This window comes from Narcine bancroftii, chromosome 4 (assembly GCF_036971445.1).
Source record: "Narcine bancroftii isolate sNarBan1 chromosome 4, sNarBan1.hap1, whole genome shotgun sequence".
Lineage (NCBI taxonomy): Eukaryota > Metazoa > Chordata > Chondrichthyes > Torpediniformes > Narcinidae > Narcine > Narcine bancroftii.
Window position 1 is genome coordinate 90682136 of NC_091472.1, and position 19501 is coordinate 90701636.

The following is a 19501-nucleotide window of genomic DNA, read 5'->3' on the forward strand; positions in this document are numbered from 1 at the left end:
GTTAGGGGCTGTGGTGCTCAGTGGGGGGGGGCTTCAAATGGTACCATGGCCCCTGGGGGGGGGGGGGATCCTCCTCCCTGATACCAGAGCCAGGTGGCATTACTGGGTGAACAGTGGGGGATCCTTTCCTGATACTGAGGCCAGGAGGCAATACCATGTATTTGCATTTCGGTGTGCAAAGCAAGATTATGGCACTAGGAGTGACTATGATCACTCGACATGTTCATTAACGTGTCACCTTCATATATAAGACCGGGGGAGGGGCTTTTTTTGAGTGAATTTTAAAGAAAAGAAGTGGGTCTTATATTCCATCATATAAGGTATTAACTTTTTTCTTTGCTGGTTGCTTGAATTGCAGATAATGGGGATTTAACTTTACATCTTTAACTCCTATGGATGCTGTGAGACCTGCTGAGTTCCTCCAGCATTTTTGTGATTTTTACTTTAAGGCAGAGCTGTGAAGAAACTTTATAATAGCCAGTGGTTATAGACCTAGCTTTTCTAACTGATCTAACTCAGCACATAAAGGATTTAAACATGAATTGCAGGGCAAAAAGGAAGCAAATGTACAAATTACATTAAAAAGCACACCAAAATGCTGGAAGAACTCAGCCAGTCTTTTCAGTGTCCATAAGAGACAAAGATATATTGCCAAAGTTTCAGCCTTGAGCCCTTCAATGAATAAGCCAGAAACAGGAAATCTCAGAACATCTCAGGATTCAGACATGCCCGCTGGGGGAGGAATTCAGACCAACAAAAGGTGTTAATTGCATATGATAAGGGAGGAGGTAAGAATTTATTACATTTGTGCGAAAGGAGACAGAATATAGAGGGATGGGAAAAGGTGAAGGGGAAGAAGTTGGGGAGGGCGTTTTAACAAAAGCTAGAGAAGTTGATTTTAATGCCATCCGGTTGGAGGGTGCCCAGTCAGAATATGAGGTGTTTCTCCAATTAGCGGGTGGCCTCAGTCTGGAGGTGAATGAGACCATGTTCAAAAATATCAGCAAAGAAATGAGATGGGGAATTGAAATGGTTGGCCACTGTGAGATTCATGGCGGACAGAGCCACAAATTATTTTGCTATGTGAAAATGTTTGCACATGCTACAGCTTGTTAGTGAAACACAAAGTCACTAGATCGGGGGTCCCCAAACTTTTTAGACCATCAGCCCCTTCATGGAATCCTTGATTCCTCATAGATGCCCAGGCATGCACAGAAAATAAATAATTAAGTAGATGGCAGTTTCCATATGCATTAGTGAGGGAAACTGCATTCCCAGCAACAAACCAACTTTGTTACAACACACCAAGCAACAAATCTGTAAATTAAGTAAGCAAGTAATTACAATAACAGTAAAAATGAATACACCTTTGCTTCTGGCCAAGAAGATACCAAATGGAGCTAGATCAAGTCTTCAGCATTGGTGACTCCATTCTCAATATTGGGTGTGGTACCATCTGTATTGAAGAAGTTGCATTTATCGACCCCACCTTCTGGCATTTTGTGACCCCTTGGATAGTTCCATCGGCCCCTGGGAGTCGATATCAACCACTTTGGAGACCCCTACATTAGATGCAAGAATCTTGAATCAAACAAAACATTTCTGGAGGAACTCAGCTCGTCAGATAGTTTCTATGGATAGGAATTATCATTAAGACTGTTTCTTACATACAGCTGATTACTGTGGATAAGGTTTCCTTGCTTATGCAACTTTCAACAGGGCCAAACACCAAGGGCAGAATTTATAATGGACATGGGAATGCAAACATTTTCATTGCTGCAAAAGGAGTTTTCGGAGAGATCCCACTGATATGCTGATAGCAACTTTTTGAAAGACTTGAATGTCAGTATTGATTCAACACCATAATCTGAGTAAATAAAACTCCTGTATTTCCACATACATAGTACTTTGAAGGACAATTACGAACAAGGCTATTTGATTGCATACTATGAACAACCCCAAGTAATATTTAATATCTGAAAAGAATGTGCAGGGCTTCATTATGTTCAGCAGGGCACATATTTGTGAACAGAAGTTCCAAATTAAGGTTCATATCAAGACCACAAATGATCATTTGCCTGTTGAAATAATGCACGTTGCTGTTTCCATCGTTGCCCTCAACATCTGCTGCTTGGTTTGTAGGGAAACAAGCTGTAAATCATACTTAGGGTTTTGGAGAATGATTCCTTCATCAGGCCCAGGAGAGGCAGTAGATTCATGATTTACAGCTAAATAATTGTTGCCAGCTACCCTCTCCAATGATGAAACTCATGAGGAGTCCTGATAACAAATCACTGTTGCTACCTTGCGTTTATGTGGAAAATTGTAGTTGCTTACAGTTATGGAAATAATAAATAGCAAAACCTATCAGTTGTTATCTTGCAAAATCAGGACCAGTGAGATCTGATAATAAATTAGATTGAATTTAACTCTGACAAATTTGAGGGTGTAGCGTGCAAGCTAACCGATCAAATGAGACCAGCAGTCGGTGGGCTTATCAGAACTTTTTAGCTTTATTGAGTCTAATGTGCTGCCGTTTTAAAGCCTTCTCAGCACCCTCTCCCACGCATCGCTACCCACGTGCATGCGGGCCCTGAGCCTCTGCCAGAAAAGATGAACCGCGCAGCACCATCTTTGATGCGGCTGCTCAGCTGATGTATGCATAGCACATGGAACTGGTTTGCCCGACCATCAACTATGTGCGCTGCCACACAACCCCCCCCCCCCCCATAAAGAATTACGCTATTGACGATGTTGTTCAAAGTTTGCACAGTCCTGATTTTAGGGTGTCTACCCCTGCGCTTAGCCAGCTGGAGTGAAACTGGCTGGCTTAAGTTCAGGTGTGCTGGTTTCAAATGGTCAGTGGTGAAAAGTTCCTCCTTTCCTCCAATGTCCAAAGTGAAACTAGAACTGTTGTTGCGGATTACCTTGTAAGGGCACTCGTAAGGCAAGCAGTGCATGCCCCTGTGGATGAACACAAACTCAGGATGCTTTAAGTCTTTGGGGAGGGGGAGGGTTTGTCCATGGTGGGCTGTTGGTTTTGGTGGGAGGTTGTCCAGTGTTTTGTGGCTTCGGGCTCATGGTTGTGTGTAATTGGCAGGAACTTGCCAGGGTAGTGCCATACACCATCTCAGCTGACGATACCTGTAGGTCTTCCTTCGGGGCCGTGCAGATTTCGAGGAGGTCCCAGGGTAGCTCGTCGACCCAGTTGGGGCTGGTCAGGTTGGCCATGAGGGCCGATTTGACAGGCTGTTGGATTGGGGTGGTAGGCTGAGGTGTGGTGTAGTTGTGCCAAGTAGGCTGGCTAATTCTGACCAAAGGTCTGAAGAACTGGGCACCTTGCTCCGTGGTTAAATGTGCGGGGGTGAAAAAGGATACCCATGTAGATAGCAGGGCTCTGGCGCAAGAACCAGCAGTGGTTTCAGCCTCAGACCATCAAGTAAACTAGTCGACAATGGTGGGGAGGTTATGGTAGCCCCACGAAACTGATAGGGGCCCGTCAACGTTGAAGTGCATATGACCGAATCTACAGGTCAGCATTTTGAATTGCTGGATGGGTGCCTAAGTATGCCTGTAGATTGTGGCCATCTGACAGTGCATGCACGTCCGTCCCCATTCACTGACCTGTTTTCGCAAGCTATGCCATAGGAAACAAAGGAAACCATGCAAACTGTGGTTTTGATGGAGGGGTGGGAAAGGCCGTGAATTGAGTCGAATGCCCTCCTCCTCCATGGAGCAGGGACCATGGGTTGGGGGTGGCCCGTGAGAATGTTGCAGAGTGATGTTCTGTCATCTTAATCCAGTTGTACGTTGTGTAGCTGTAAGCTGATGATGGTGGTGCAGAAAGCGTGAGTCTTGGCATCCATCTCTTGGGCCCGTGCAGGCTCTGAGTTATAAAGGCTCAGCGACAATGTTTAAAGCGTGGGGCAGGAAAGGGCATCCCTGAGAGGTGTTGGATGTTTGTTGTGAACTCCGACATGTAGGCAAGATGGTGCTGTTGATGGCCTGACCAGGGTTCTGAAACTTTCGAAAACATGAAAGTTAAAGGCTTATGGTCCGTGAAGACTGTGAATGGCCTCCCCTCCAGGAAGTATTGGAAATGCCGTACCACAAGGTAAAGAGCTAGCAGCTCCATCAAAAGTGCTGTAATTCAGCTCTGGTGGTTGTAAGTGTCTGCTGAAAAGTGTCAAGGGTCTCCAGTGGCCACCCATGAACTGTTTAGTACTTAACCGATGGCAGTGCTTGAAGCATTGATAGTTAGGTCGGTGGAGACATCTGTCTTTGGGTGTACCAGCAATGTGGCATTGGCTAGGGCATCTTTGGTATGTCAGAAAGCTGCTGCGGCCTCATCATCCCATGCCAGGTCCACCTAAGTTGCGGCCATCATGGCGAAAAGCGGGCACATGATGCTGGCGGCTGCTGGGAAGAAACTGTTGTAAAAATTAACCATACCCACAAATTCCTGCAGGCCTTTTACAGTGTTAGGCCTGGCGAATTGGCGAATGGCTTCCACTTGGTAGGGGTGCTGTGTTGTCCTATAGCTCAGAAAATCGATGACCTTCAATCCGAACTGGCACTTGCCTGGGTTGATGGTGAGGCTGAACTCACTGAGGCAAGAGTACAGCTGGTGCAGGTGAGAAATATGTTCCTGCTGAACTTTGCTTGCAATGAGGATGTCATCCAGATAGATGAACAGGAAATCCCAATCCCAACCAACCGCATCCATGAGGTGCTGGAACATTTGTTCTGTGTTCTTGAGGCCAAAGGGCATGCGTTGGAACTCGAAGAGGCCAAAAGGAGTAATTATGGCTGTCTTCTTTATGCCGTTGGGGTGTACAGCGATAATGTGGTAACCACTCACCAGGTCGACTTTGGAGAAGATTCATGCTCCGTGCAGGTTGGTGGTGAAATCCTAGATGTGGGGGACGGGATAGTGATCTGGAGTAGTGGCATCATTGAGGTACCTGTAGTCCCTACATGGTTGCCAACTGCCAGAGGCCTTCGGGATTATGTGTAATGGTGAAGCCCGGGGGCTATCAGATCTGCGGACGATGCCCGGTTCCTTCATCCGCTTAAACTCTTCTTTTGCCAGGTGTAGCTTATCTGGGGGTAGCCGTCAGGCAAATGCATGGAGGGGTGGCCTCTGGCTGGTGATATGGTGTTTGACACCATACTTTGGCATGGCAGATGTGAATTGTGGCTTGAGGATGGATGGGAACTTGGCCAAAATATGGCTTTATTTGTTGGTGGAGGATGTGACTGAAGCCAGTTGAGGGACCGGCATTCCGGCTTCCTGAAAGGGAAAGTTTGGAAAGTTTTGGCATGTACCAACCATTTGGCCTTTAGGTTGACTAGCAGGCTGTGTGCCTTCAAAAAATCCACACCTAGGAGTGGTTTTTCCACTGATGCGAGTGTGAAATCCCAGTTGAAAGTCTCATCTCCTAACCCCAATGCCACCCATCATTTCCCAAAAGTCTTTATCGAGCTGTTGTTGGCCGCTTGCAGGGTGGGGCTGGACTGTCTTGTGCAGGTCTCAAATACCGTTGGTGGGATGGTGCTGATTTCCACGCCTGACTCAACGAGGAACCTGTGGCCCGAGACTTTATCATTAACGTGGAGGAGGCTGACTGGGTAGCCAGCCGTTGTAGCCATCAGTGGCAGCTGGCAGTGGAATTTCCCAGAAATGTGCAGGGCTGTCTGCATTTACAGGCATCTGCCCCCCCACCTTTGGTGATAGAAACATCATATGCTGTCTGCTCCATCAGTCGGCTTGTGGGACGTTGTTGGTTTCGATGCGGGTGGGGTTGGGTCTGTGGCTTTGTCTGAGATCTTGTCAGATGACTAATTTGGACTCATTTTCTTGTTTGGTCCGCCAAAGGATGTCTGCTTTGGCAGCGACCTTTCTGGGGTTGCTGAAGTCCACATCTGCCAGAAACGGCTGCTCGAATGTGAGGCATGGTTCGTGACCCACTGCCAGCGTGAACATCTTGTCCATGAGGATGGATGGCATTCTGTCCCCTGGCCGTCCAGGTGCACGAGTCTGGCTGTCCTCTCGCGTCTGGAGACCTCCCCTACATGTTGATGAGTAATGATTTCAGCATGTTGTAACCGGTGGGTTCCGTATGAGGTTGTCCATTCTGCTGGTGGTTTCCTGGCCCAAGAAGTTTACCACATGGTAGTGTTTGGTGGAGTTGGATTGATCTATTTAATCTGGAACTTTGTCTCCGCTTGTCCAAACTACGTGCAGCAGCAGAGTGCTCAGAAGGTGGGTAGTTTTAGTGCTATGGCGCTTACTGCTGCAGCGTCTATGCTGAAGAGTCCAACGTAGCATGTGATCTAACAGCACTCGTGAGCTTTATTGAGTCTAGCGTGCTGCCGTTTTGAGGCCTTCTCAGCTCTCACCCCCTGCACTGGAAACCACGTCATCGTGATGCAAACATGCTGTTCACACGCATGCAGGCCCCAAGCCTCTGCCAGAAAAGACAAACAGCGCAGCGCCATCTTTGATGCGGCTGCTATGGTAATGTACGCGTAACACACGGAGCCGGTTCGCCCGACCATCACCTATGTGCGCCACCACAAGGGGATACATTTTGGTATTTTAAACCAGGCCAGAATATGAACAGTGACTGGCAGGTCCTTGGAGAGTGTCGTTGAGCTACAAGGAAGCATTTCCCTGAAAATCACAACACTGGTAGATAGGGCAGTGAGGAAAGCATATGGTGTACTTGCTTTCATTGGGCAAGACATTTTTTTGAATATTTTATTTTATTCCATACATGCAGTAATAATAAATGCTATAATAATACAAATGCCAAAAGAAACAATCTGATTACATACATGATAGTGTTACAGCCTATCCCTGAAATTCCCCTTTCCTCTCACCCAACCCACCCCCCCTAAGAAAAACTACAAAATAAAAGAAAAAACTTTATAGGTATAAACAGGAAAAGTAAAAGAAAGAAAAATCAGAAACTTGATCGCAGAGGTGTGTCCACCAGACACCAGAACCCCTAGTTCTAATATAGCCACATAGAGGAGAAAATCTTGGAGGTTCAAAGGCTCAAGATAATTCATTACAAACTTAATCCCATAATTTGGGTGTATGGGCACCAAATTTGTAAAAACATAGGATATTTATTCCTCAAATTAAAAGTAATTTTTTGTAGAGGGATACAACTTTGAATTTCAACATGCCATCTGAATAGATTCAAAGATGTATCAGATTTCCAAACAATTGCAATCCATTTCCTTGCTATTGCTAATCTGACAAATTCCAATTGATAACACGTTAATCTTAATTTTGGACTTGTACCCTCAATATTACCTACTAAAAATAAATCCAGGTTTTGTGGAAAATTAATATCTATAGCTTGTTCAAAAAAATTACATAAATTTGCCCGAAAGGGCCTCACATTGGGGACAGGACCACATTGAATGTACATAAGATCCTACTTCTTGACCACACCTAAAACAATGATCTGATAAATTTGATTTCAATCTATTCAACTTTTGTGGTGTAAGATGTAATTGATGTAAAAAGTTATATTGAACTAATCAATATCGGACATTAATAGTATTAGTCATAGAGTCCTTAAATAAATTTTCCCAATTTTGCTGATCTATTATAATCAAATCTGCTTCCCATCTCTGCCTAGATATATATTCCTGACTTTTGAATTCCTACTTGTAACAACAAATATATCAAAGAAGTAAATTTTTTAACAACACTGCCTCTAATAGAACAAGTAGGCAAAAACATAGATGGCCCAAGCTTATCCCTCAGATATGGTCTTAACTGAAAATATTTATTTCTCCATTGTTCAAGTGACAATTGATCTTTCATAACAATTCTCAACTTTTAAAATCCCTTTATAAAACCATTCATTTAAAAACTGATTATCTCTTGAAAAAGCTAAAAGCGGATTTTAAATCAGTGCCATTTTAGGCAATGTAGAACCTCTAATACCCATGTCATCATTTATTTTATTCCAAATATTAAGTAAATGTTTTAGTAATAGACCCTCTTTATTCACAACTAACATTTTTGGTTCCCACTTGAATATAAATTCTACTGCATTCTTTTCTCCTATTTTATTCAATTCTATATTAACCCATGCCATTTAAAAAAATCCTCATTAAAATTAGGCAATTTCCAACCTCACAATTCATATTTTCATGTTCATTTTTCCATAGAGACTCGGAATCATGGCTGTGTGGATAAAAATTGGTTAAGACATTGAGTATGGAAATTGGGATATGATGTTGCAATTGTACAAAACTGGTTTGGCTGCTCTTGCAGTATTGTGTGCAGTTCTGGTTGTCATACTCTAGAAAGTTTGTCATTGATCTAGAGAAATTGCAGATAAAATTCAGAGGAATATTGCCAATTGGTGGAGGGCTTGAGAAATGAAGAAAGATTGTATTGGTGAGATCTGTTTTCCTTCGTAAAGGATGCTGAGAAGTGACTTGATAGAGGTACAGGTACAGAAAATTGATGAGAGGTGAAGAAGATAGGATAGATTGCAAACCAGTGACTGTTTCCCATTGTAGGGGTATTTAAAACTTATAAATTTTTATAAGGTGTTAGGAGAGGTAAATTTTCCGCATACATGACAACTCTGATTATCTGAAATGGTCAGGACCGGGTCTATTTCAGATAAATGTTTTTTGGAGAACCGGTCATTTAAAAAAAAATCGCCCAGTAACAACAGCATATCATTTGCAACAGTGTTTAAACAACAACAAACAACATAAGGCTTTTTAAGCATGAAATAATGTTTAATTCTCACCAAAGAAATGCTGACCGTTGCCGATCATGAACACCTCTCCACTGAGGTTCACGCTGTGCCTCTGTCAGCCCAAGGTCTGCGGTCAGTTTGGCTTCAAAAAAATTTCAAATAAATGAGGATTTTTGATTTTTTTGGATATCCTCATTTATTCAAAATTTTTTAAAAAATTGGATAATTGAGGATTTTGGAGAATCCGATTTTGGATAATCAGAGTTGTACTGTATCTGGATTGAGCTGCACATGGAGGTGGTGGAGATGGGAACAGTAATGATATTTGAAGTATCTGGATAGGTATTTGAATGAACAGGGCATCGAAGGATGTGGAATTAATGCAGGCATATAGGAAGGATCCGCAAAGCAGGACGTCAAGCGCTGAAGAGCTGGCTCTGAATGGGCAACTAAAGCGGCATCGTCTGCAAGAGTAGTTCTGCTTTGCGGAAACTGCCAAAATGTTTGGCCTGGAAGTCAGCCTGAAGAAAACTGAGGTCCTCCATCAGCCAGCTCCCCACCATGACTACCAGCCCCCCCACATCTCCATCGGGCACACAAAACTCAAAACGGTCAACCAGTTTACCTATCTCGGCTGCACCATTTCATCAGATGCAAGGATCGACAATGAGATAGACAACAGACTCGCCAAGGCAAATAGCGCCTTTGGAAGACTACACAAAAGAGTCTGGAAAAACAACCAACTGAAAAACCTCACAAAGATAAGCGTATACAGAGCCGTTGTCATACCCACACTCCTGTTCGGCTCCGAATCATGGGTCCTCTACCGGCACCACCTACGGCTCCTAGAACGCTTCCACCAGCGTTGTCTCCGCTCCATCCTCAACATCCATTGGAGCGCTTACATCCCTAACGTCGAAGTACTCGAGATGGCAGAGGTCGACAGCATCGAGTCCACGCTGCTGAAGATCCAGCTGCGCTGGATGGGTCACGTCTCCAGAATGGAGGACCATCGCCTTCCCAAGATCGTGTTATATGGCGAGCTCTCCACTGGCCACCGTGACAGAGGTGCACCAAAGAAAAGGTACAAGGATTGCCTAAAGAAATCTCTTGGTGCCTGCCACATTGACCACCGCCAGTGGGCTGATATCGCCTCAAACCGTGCATCTTGGCGCCTCACAGTTTGGCGGGCAGCAACCTCCTTTGAAGAAGACTGCAGAGCCCACCTCACTGACAAAAGGCAAAGGAGGAAAAACCCAACACCCAACCCCAACCAACCAATTTTCCCCTGCAGCCGCTGCAATCGTGTCTGCCTGTCCCGCATCGGACTTGTCAGCCACAAATGAGCCTGCAGCTGACGTGGACTTTTACCCCCTCCATAAATCTTCGTCCGCGAAGCCAAGCCAAAGATAGGAAGGATATAGATAAACATGGATGCAGTAGGCTGAAGGCCTATTTATTTGCTGATTGTATAACTGGAATGCTGGTGATTTCAAAATTACGTATATATTTTCTTTGTAAGAATTTTCTTTTTAGAATTGAAAATAGATTTGAATTTTCCTTATTTAAGAAGAATAACAATTGGAATGCATTATTAAATCAGATATGAAGTAGTATTGCTGCATAGTTCTCACATGATACATGTCTGTAATTATTAAATAGTCTTGTGAGATTAAACATATTTAAACTTCTTGCGGATTTTTTCCTTCCAAGAGTGAAATGCTAGCATACTTGTGGTGAAATTGCTAGCAGACTTCTTGTGGTATTGAACATAACATCTTTTGGATGAAATGTCAAAATGAAGCAATGGCTCCCCGATAGCTAAAGCCAAAGACCCAAAGCATAATTTAACTAAAATCACGAGCATCTTCATGTCCTTGTTAAAAATTGGTCTCTCAATCAACACCGAATAGAGTTGATCTAATCAGTTAAAATGCAAATGGAACAAACAAAATGGAACAAACAACATGAGGTGGCAAGAGAAACCAAGTTGATATTTTAGGTCTTTGACTCTTTATCAGAACCCTGTAATTTATTTCATATCTGAATGTTGGGAATAAGCTGTGGGGGAATAAACTGATGCATCAGGCTTGACATGTGCTTTCTAGCAGACATTTCGTCAGTGCAATGTAAACTTTGTCCAGGCAGTCCCCAGGTTATAAACGAGTTCTGTTCCTACATCTTTAAGTCAAATTTGTAGGTAAGTTAGGACAGGTACAATTAGTTCTTAATTAGTGATTTTTAGCATCAGTTAGTCAAATGTTTATAGTATATATGTTACCTTTCTGTGCAAAAAAAAAATGAAAAGTTGACACTTATTCTTGTTCTGTCGATGTCTTGCATACCAGAGGGGGCATTCGTTAGGTAACCTAAGGTAACCTTGAATTGGGGAGTCAATTTGTAAGTACGAGTTGTCTGTAAGTTGGATGTTTTTGTAACACGGGGACTGCCTGTACTTCAATATATGTATCAAAAGTATTGGGCATTTTTGGGGTGGGAAAGAAGCAGGTGTGTTATTTCCTCTGGAAATCCAGATAATGCACAATGGCTTGTATTTAAGTTGAAATTTCATTTGAGATCATTTGTATTTTAAATTATGCTGAAGAAACTCAGAAGGTTAAACAGTGTACTTTATATAGCAAAGATAAAGATTCATAACCAACGTTTTAGGCTTGAGCCCTTCATCAAGGTATGGAAAAATGTTGACAGGCATTCAAACAAAATGGTAAAGGAGTGGTGAGGAGGAAGAGCACAGTCCCAAAAGCAGGAGATAATAGTTGGAGGAGGGAGGGAGGACACTCAGCAAGCAGGAGGAGGAGGAGGGATGTGTCAGTGAATAGAGAAGGAAGGGGGTGGAGAGCTAAGGGAAAGAAGAGAAGGAGAATGGAGAATAGGCTAGCAGAACTGGAGAAGTTGTGTTAATGCCATCCGGCTGGAGAGTGCTCAGACAGAAAATTAAGTGTTCTTCCAATTTACGGGTGGTCTTGGTCGGATAGTTCGAGGCCATAGACAGATATGTGAGAATGGGACACAGCTTTGAAATGGTTGGCCACTTGGACATCCTTATCACTGAGGCAGACAGAGCAAAGGTGCTCAGCAAAATGATTTTCCAGTCTGTGCCCATTCTCTCTGTTGTAGAGGCCACAAAGGGAGCACCGGATGCAGTAGATTACTCCTGCGGATACACAAGTGAAGTGTTGCTAAGGCCACTGATTGGCCATTGGCTCAAGCCTGAAACATTGGTAATGTATCTTTTATCTTTGCTATATAAAGGATACTGTTTGACCTGCTGAGTTTCTCTAGCATTGTGTTTTTACTTCAACCACAGTATCTGCAGGCTTTTATGTTTTACTTTTAAATTGTAAGGGCTTCATTTTATCTGGGCTTAGAACCATAGAACATTACAACTTAGAAACAGGCCCTTTGGCCTTTCTAGCCTGTGCCAAACTATTATACTGCCTCGTTCCATTGACCTGCACCCACTCCATATCTCTTCCATCCATGTACCTATCCAAATTTTTCTTAACTGTTAAAATTGAGTCTATATTCATCATATAAGCTGACAACTCGTTCCACACTCCCACTACTCTCTATGTGAAGAAGTTCTCCCTAATATTTCCTTTAAACTTCCCTCTTCACCCTTGACCCACGTCCTCTGGTTTGTATCGCACCTAACCTAAGTGGAAAAAGCCTATGCATATCTTTAGCAATACTCCTCATAATTTTGTATACCTCTGCGAGATCTCCCTCATTGTTCTATGCTCCAGGAAATAAAGCCTCTAACCTGTTTAACCTTTCCCTGTAACTCCTGGAAACATTCTCGTAAATATTCTCTGCACTCTTTCAATCTTTCCTGTAGGTAGGTGACCAAAACTGCACACAGTTCTCTAAATTTGGCTGTACCAATGTCTTGTACAATTTTACTATAACTTTCCAACTCCTATACTCAATACTTGGACTCCTGATTTGTGTATCTGTAGTCCCAAATTCCTCTTTTTGTACCGCACTCCATGCCCTACCGTTTACCATGTATGTCCGACTAGAAGTTCAGATGATAGACATTAGACTATAGTGCAGTAGAATATCAAGAATTATCAAAAAAATAACAATTTTACATTGCTTCAATCATCCATTTGTGATGCACTCTCACATTGCTGGCTAGGTTTGTCTTCAATATCACATGATACAAGACTTAATTATGAACCAATGTACCAGTAAGTCTGTCATTTTGCTAACTGTATTCTCATTAAAATTGCTATATTTAATGCAATTTTTGGAATCTTATTGGAAACTGCTGTATTTGATTGGAAAATAAAACAGTGATTAGGAGAACTTTAAGCAAATTGGAAATACATTGATAGCCGAAATTTATTACAGAAAGATGCAACTATGGATCTTACTAGGAAGAACAGAAGATGTGTAACCTAGTGTTTGTAATTCCCAAGTGGGCACTGGAGCATAGACCTAGCCCAATTCTTTGATCCTGGCAGGAAGGTTGAGAATGTGATTTATAATGAAAGTTTGGGGGTTCACAGGCATAAACAAGCAGGATGCAGAGCCTCTCAAAAATGCTGGTTTGATTGCAGCAAGAATGTTGTCTAATGCTGGGTTCCATAGTTTAGGAACAGCATGAATATCTTAGAACAGATCGAAAAGGAGATTTGATGGTGCTCAGACTGAGGGGCCTGGTGAAGGTAAATAGAGAAACCTTTTCTATTGGTGGATGGGTTGGGAGCCAGAGAAATAGATTTAAGATAGTAATTTACCTACACTGAATGGTGATGTGAAATTCACTGTCTGAAAGCTTGATGGCAAGAAATTGAGGCTTCATTAAAGAACAAGACAAGAACTTGAAGGAAAACATTTGCAAATATTTGGGGAAGAGAAACTGGAAATGAGACTAACTAGACTGCTCTTGTAATAAAGGTAAATAATTACCTATATTTTAATGATTCCGATTCGGTGTTGAGCAATAATTACACTTTCTTCACATTGTTTGCTCATGGATGACATGTGAGGGTACTCAGTGTCTCTGCCATCACCTAGTTGTACTATTATGCAATTGCACACAAGTTTTGAACCACTCTTAACTGTAATTGATTTGATTGATAGAACTTTTTAAGGCAATCGCAATATTTTTATCTGAGCTCCAGAGGAAAAAGTGACTTTGTGATCAGAAGGCTTTTGCATGGGGTTTCTAAAGAGTTTCCTGTCTGGCGCTCTTGTCTTTCATAACATGCAAATGATTTAGATAAATGTAAGCATTGTAATTAAGATTTCGAGACATTACAATTGATCTTCTGGTTGATTATGAAGAAGTCACCTTATACTATGGATTATGAAGAAGTATCCTAGAACAAGTGAACACAAAAGTGGTCAATGAAATTTAATCTATGGAAATGTGACAAAATATACTATGGGTAAACAAGGCAAAGGAATAGATGCTTTTAAACAGGTCTGTGGAATCCCAGACTGCATTATAGTTACTGCACTCAAGCATTATCAAGTGGCCTTTTTCTGCCAAAACATTCAGATTTCACTTGATTTGGCAGATCAGCTTCTGAGAGTTTGATTGGTGATTCTCAGTGTTGCCTCTTGTTCACATTCTCACTAAAGATTAAGGATCGAGGTGGAAATTCAAGGTAAATCATAGATGCAGATGAGAATTTGAGGATTGAAGAATTTGTATTGGGTTGGGAAGTCGAGCTTTGAGTTTTTTTCATTATAGGGTGCACTGGTGAAGCCATACTTAATACCCATTCATAATACCGCAAGTTGGCCACCTTTCTTCACAAATCCTTTTTGGTAACTGCATCAAAGCAAAATAATGCCAATTACTGAATTCTGAAAAATGCCACAAATTACTTAGCCACATCTGTGAAGAAAGAGTTGGCTTTTCAAGGAAATTATTTTAAGCTATTCTCTACAATAATGTGTAATTTGCTGATAGCATTTTATCTGTTGCTGGTTCTATGAAAGTGTACACAACACATCAAGCATAATAAAGGTCTGTTCCCTTCAAGTGTATCAACTTTGGGTTAATCACTCTTTAATGTTCCAGTAAAGGAAGCTTGAGGTATTTGACGATTAACAATAGCAACTGGCCTAAATGTCCTAGAAAATTTAAAAAACATTAAAGGAAGAAAAGCCAAACATTTTAAAGAAAATATGAAATGTCTGCGATTTTGTTTTTGCCAAGCAGCTTTTCTCCCTGAAGATGTTCATGAATTTCTAGTGTCTAGTTTGCCTGTGTTTAGAAAAGGATTGTTTCTATCCACTTTCTACCTAAAGCTCCCCATGCCTGTCGGCCATCCATCCTGACCTAAATATTGGATATCTGATGGAGCTATTCCAAAATGGATAAGGCCAAATCTTCATCCATTTCCTTATAGCTGGACAGTTCTGATGTGGATGAGGCCCCACATGGATAGGGTTATGCCAGCATCAAATAACTGCATCTAGGTAGTTTTAATAAACTTGAGTCTTGCTTCTCGAAACATTGCAGTGTAGTAGTCAGGTGTGATACCATCATATTCTGCTATGCTTAGGCATTATATTCATTTCTGGCCACTGATACACAAAGGCATTCACATTCAAAGAACTATGATGTTAATCATTTTAGAGAAGTCAAGATGGTGAGGAAGGTTGGGTATTGTTATAAGTTTTATTTACTATTAAAAGGCATTTGCAAAGAGATCTTGGAGGTATTCAAATGTTACATGAATGGGGGGGTGGGGGTTAGCAAATAATTGAAATAACAGTTTGTTTATAGTATAAGTAAAATGTAGGATTTTGTTTCAAGTAAGACAGAGGAGAGGAAGTAAAAACATGGGAATTGTTGAAGACCAATTGAATTGTACAATTGAGGGACTTTCTGTTTATTCTGAATGGGGGAATCAAATTCAGAAAATTGTGTTCTAGTTCCTAATTCTAGTTATTGACATCAGCAGTGCATGGTGAATGAAATGGGGGAATTTCCTTGAAAAACGATGGCACTATCCAGTATGAATGTTTTGTTTGTGAATCAAAAATGAATCATTGAAGTTGGTAAATATTTTTTCATACAATTTGGTAACCCACCATATGGAGTACTTTTATTCCATAATAGAATAGAATACTTTTACCAAAGTTTAAAGACATCCAATGCCAAATAAAATGGACTTTTCTGCTTTGTTGCTATTACAACTTGTTATTGCCATCTATTTAGTCTTGCTGTGAGATGTGTGGTTCTTATAAACAATGATTCCAAATCATGGCATTTGTCCAGAAAACAACAAATTGAAAAAAAAACCCAGAATCAGATTATCTTTTAAATTTCTCCCATTTCCTCTGCTTCATTTATTTGCAGATTGTGGCCTTACACTCCAGGACATCCAAATGTGGATTCACCCTCACTGTAACTGATAAAGCCCATTCCTTTATCCCATAATAATGTTCTCATCCATGGAAGCGTGTATTAAATTTATTTGAACAATCTTTACATGACTTTCCCCACCCACTCAACTAAGTAATTTATCCTCACCGTGGATGTGTAATCCTTGACTTCAGGGGCTCTCTGCTTTTTTAAATGTAGAACAATTCAGTCACCATCGACTAATGCTCTCCTTTGCTTGGCATAACTTCTTCTTTACCTCCCATTTCCTTCAGATCCAGAATATAGCCACAAGCGTGCGAATGGACCATCGGGTATATCTGCCTTTTTGTTGGGTATGTGAAACAGTTCTTCTTCCAGTTCAACTCTGGTACCACTCCCCCTCTCTTCCTCTGCTATATTGATGACTGCATTGATAATACCTCTTGTACTCCTGCAGAACTTGGGAGTGAAGCTAATAAAACTGTCAACTTCCACTTTAAATTTAACTGGACTGTCTCTGACAATTCTCTCCCCTTTGCTCTGTTTCCACTCAAGGGACACACTATCCATAGACATCTATTATAAACTCACTGACTCTCAACAAGTGGATTAAACGTCATTGCACCTTGGCTCTTGGAAGGAAGCAATCCCTTTTTCTCAATTCCTCTGCCTTGTTTGTTTTCAGATTGAGGCCTTCCACTCCAGGACATCCAAACCTGATTCCCCTTCACTGTAATTGATAAAGCTCACCCCTTTATCCCATACTTCTGTTCTCTCCCATACTTCCCACCCTGCCTCCCACTCCCCTCCATCCACCCCCATCCATCCCACCATCCTCTGGGCCGACGTGTTATCCTCTGACATTTCTGCTAACCAGCGCGATCCCACCAGCCACATCTTCTCCTCTCCATTCCTGTCTGCTTTCAACAGGGATGTCTCTGAAATTCACAGGTCTGTTCTTTCCTCCTCACCCACACTTCTATTCCCTTGACCTCTTCCCACTGTAACTTGCCCCTTTGTCTCTCTTCTCACCTTGATCCAGGTCTACAAACAGACCATTCAGGTGAGACAGAGCTTTACATGCACTTATCTAACTTGATCTTCTGCATTGGTGTACTTGGTCTGGCCTCCTCTACATTAGTGATGCCAAATTCAAATTGGGTGACTCCTTCGCTGAGCATCTACGCCTGCTTGTGGGACTTAACTTCAGCTTTGTTTTAAACAACCATTACAACTCCCACAACTATACCTACACAGAAATGTCTGTCCTTTCCCGTTACTTGACTCTCCATCTCTCATACATTCTGTCTTATACTCTTTTACCTCTTGTTCATTCCTCAATCCCCTCCTCCTCTTTCCCCCCACCCCAAGTTCTTTTCCCCTTTATTTGTTGACAGATTTGTTGCAATTCTACCAATTTCTGATGAGACCACATTTAGAGTATTGTGTTCAATTTTGGTCACCTCATTACAGGAAGGATGTGGAAGCTATGGAGAGGGTGCAGAGGAAATTTACCAGGATGTTGCCTGGATTGGAAAACAAGTCTTAGCAGAGCTGGGACTTTTCTCTATGTAGTGCAGAAGGATGAGAGGTGACTTAATGGAGGTCTACAAGATTCTGAGAGGGATAGATAGGTGGAGAACCAGTGCATTTTTTTTTCAGGGCAGGAATATCAAACACCAGAGGACATCTGTAGAAAGTGAAGGGAGGAAAGTTTAGGGAGACATCAGGGGTAACTCTTTTACACAAGGTGTTGTGGGTGTCTGGAATGCCTTGCAGAGCGTGGTGGTGGAGGCTGGTTAAATAGGGCCATTTAAGAAAATCCTAGACGGGCACATGGATGAAAGAAAAATAGAGGTTTAGTATTTTTTTTGGTATGATTATATAGGTCAGGACAACATCAAGGGCTGAGGGGCCTGTACTGTGCTGTAATCTTCTGTTTATTTTTGTAAAATCTCAAATTTTTCTCTTTAATCTCAATAATGATCCTGACTTGAAATGTTGATTGTCCACAGACTTTGTTTCTCTGTAAATGAATTAAATACTGACATATCTTCTTCTTGGCTTGGCTTCGCGGACGAAGATTTATTGAGGGGTAAATGTTCACGTCAGCTGCAGGCTCGTTTGTGGCTGACAAGTCCGATGCGGGACAGGCAGACACGGTTGCAGGGGAAAATTGGTTGGTTGGGGTTGGGTGTTGGGTTTTTCCTCCTTTGTCTTTTGTCAGTGAGGTGGGCTCTGCGGTCTTCTTGAAAGGAGGTTGCTGCCCGCCTAACTGTGAGGCGCCACGATGCACGGTTTGAAGCGATATCAGCCCATTGGTGGTGGTCAATGTGACAGGCACCAAGAGATTTCTTTAGGCAGTCCTTGTACCTCTTCTTTGGTGCACATCTTACACGATGGCCAGTGGAGAGCTCACCATATAACACAATCTTGGGAAGGCGATGGTCCTCCATTCTGGAGACGTGACCTACCCAGCGCAGTTGGATCTTCAACAGGGTGGATTCGATGCTGTCGGCCTCTGCTATCTCGAGTACTTCGATGTTAGGGATGAAGTCGCTCCAATAAATGTTGAGGATGGAGCGGAGACAACGCTGGTGGAAGCGTTCTAGGAGCCGTAGGTGATGCTGGTAGAGGACCCATGATTCGGAGCCGAACAGGAGTGTGGGTATGACAACGGCTCTGTATACGCTTATCTTTGTGAGGTTTTTCAGTTGGTTGCTTCTACAGACTCTTTTGCGTAGTTTTCCAAAGGCACTATTTGCCTTGGCGAGTCTGTTGTCTATCTCATTGTCGATCCTTGCATCTGATGAAATGGTGCAGCCGAGATAGGTAAACTGCGTGACCGTTTTGAGTTTTGTGTGCCCGATGGAGATGTGGGGGGGCTGGTAATCATGGTGGGGAGCTGGCTGATGGAGGACCTCAGTTTTCTTCAGGTTGACTTCCAGGCCAAACATTTTGGCAGTTTCCGCAAAACAGGACGTCAAGCGCTGAAGAACTGGCTCTGAATGGGCAACTAAAGCGGCATCGTCTGCAAAGAGTAGTTCATGGACAAGTTGCTCTTGTGTCTTGGTGTGAGCTTGCAGGCGCCTCAGATTGAAGAGACTGCCATCCGTGCGGTACCGGATGTAAACAGCATGGACTAACTCAGAAAAAATTAATTCAAATTCCACACTGACAATGAGAATTGGAGTTTGATCATTTTGTAAAATTTGAATTAAAATCATCTTGAAATTGCAACTAATTCATTATAGCCCTTTTATAGCTATCCATTATGGTCTCTGTATGCCCATCTGTCATCAATGTGATTTAGACATAACTGGCCAGTGACTTGTACCAAAATCATATCCAAAAGACATTTCAAGTGGTCCTTTTGCAGATTTTGAAGGGCAACTATGGCTGATCC

General features: G+C 42.3%; 1 protein-coding gene across 12 annotated transcripts in view; it reads left to right on the forward strand.

Annotated features, from left to right (window-relative positions):
- The window catches only part of map4k3a (mitogen-activated protein kinase kinase kinase kinase 3a), a 350582-nt gene that overhangs the window by 77053 nt on the left and 254028 nt on the right, over positions 1 to 19501 (forward strand). For 5 of the 12 annotated variants that reach the window (XR_011355889.1, XM_069931965.1, XM_069931966.1 and 2 more), the window contains exon 3: positions 16389 to 16448. The exons of 6 other annotated variants lie outside the window; for them this stretch is intronic. Coding sequence is in view for 4 of the 6 variants with exons in the window: in XM_069931965.1 (XP_069788066.1) it covers positions 16389 to 16448 (60 nt within the window). In the remaining 2 variants the exon portion in view is untranslated. Of the gene's footprint in view, positions 1 to 11879; positions 11984 to 16388; positions 16449 to 19501 lie in introns of all 12 variants that reach the window. One more of the 12 variants, XM_069931973.1, reaches the window with a different exon arrangement.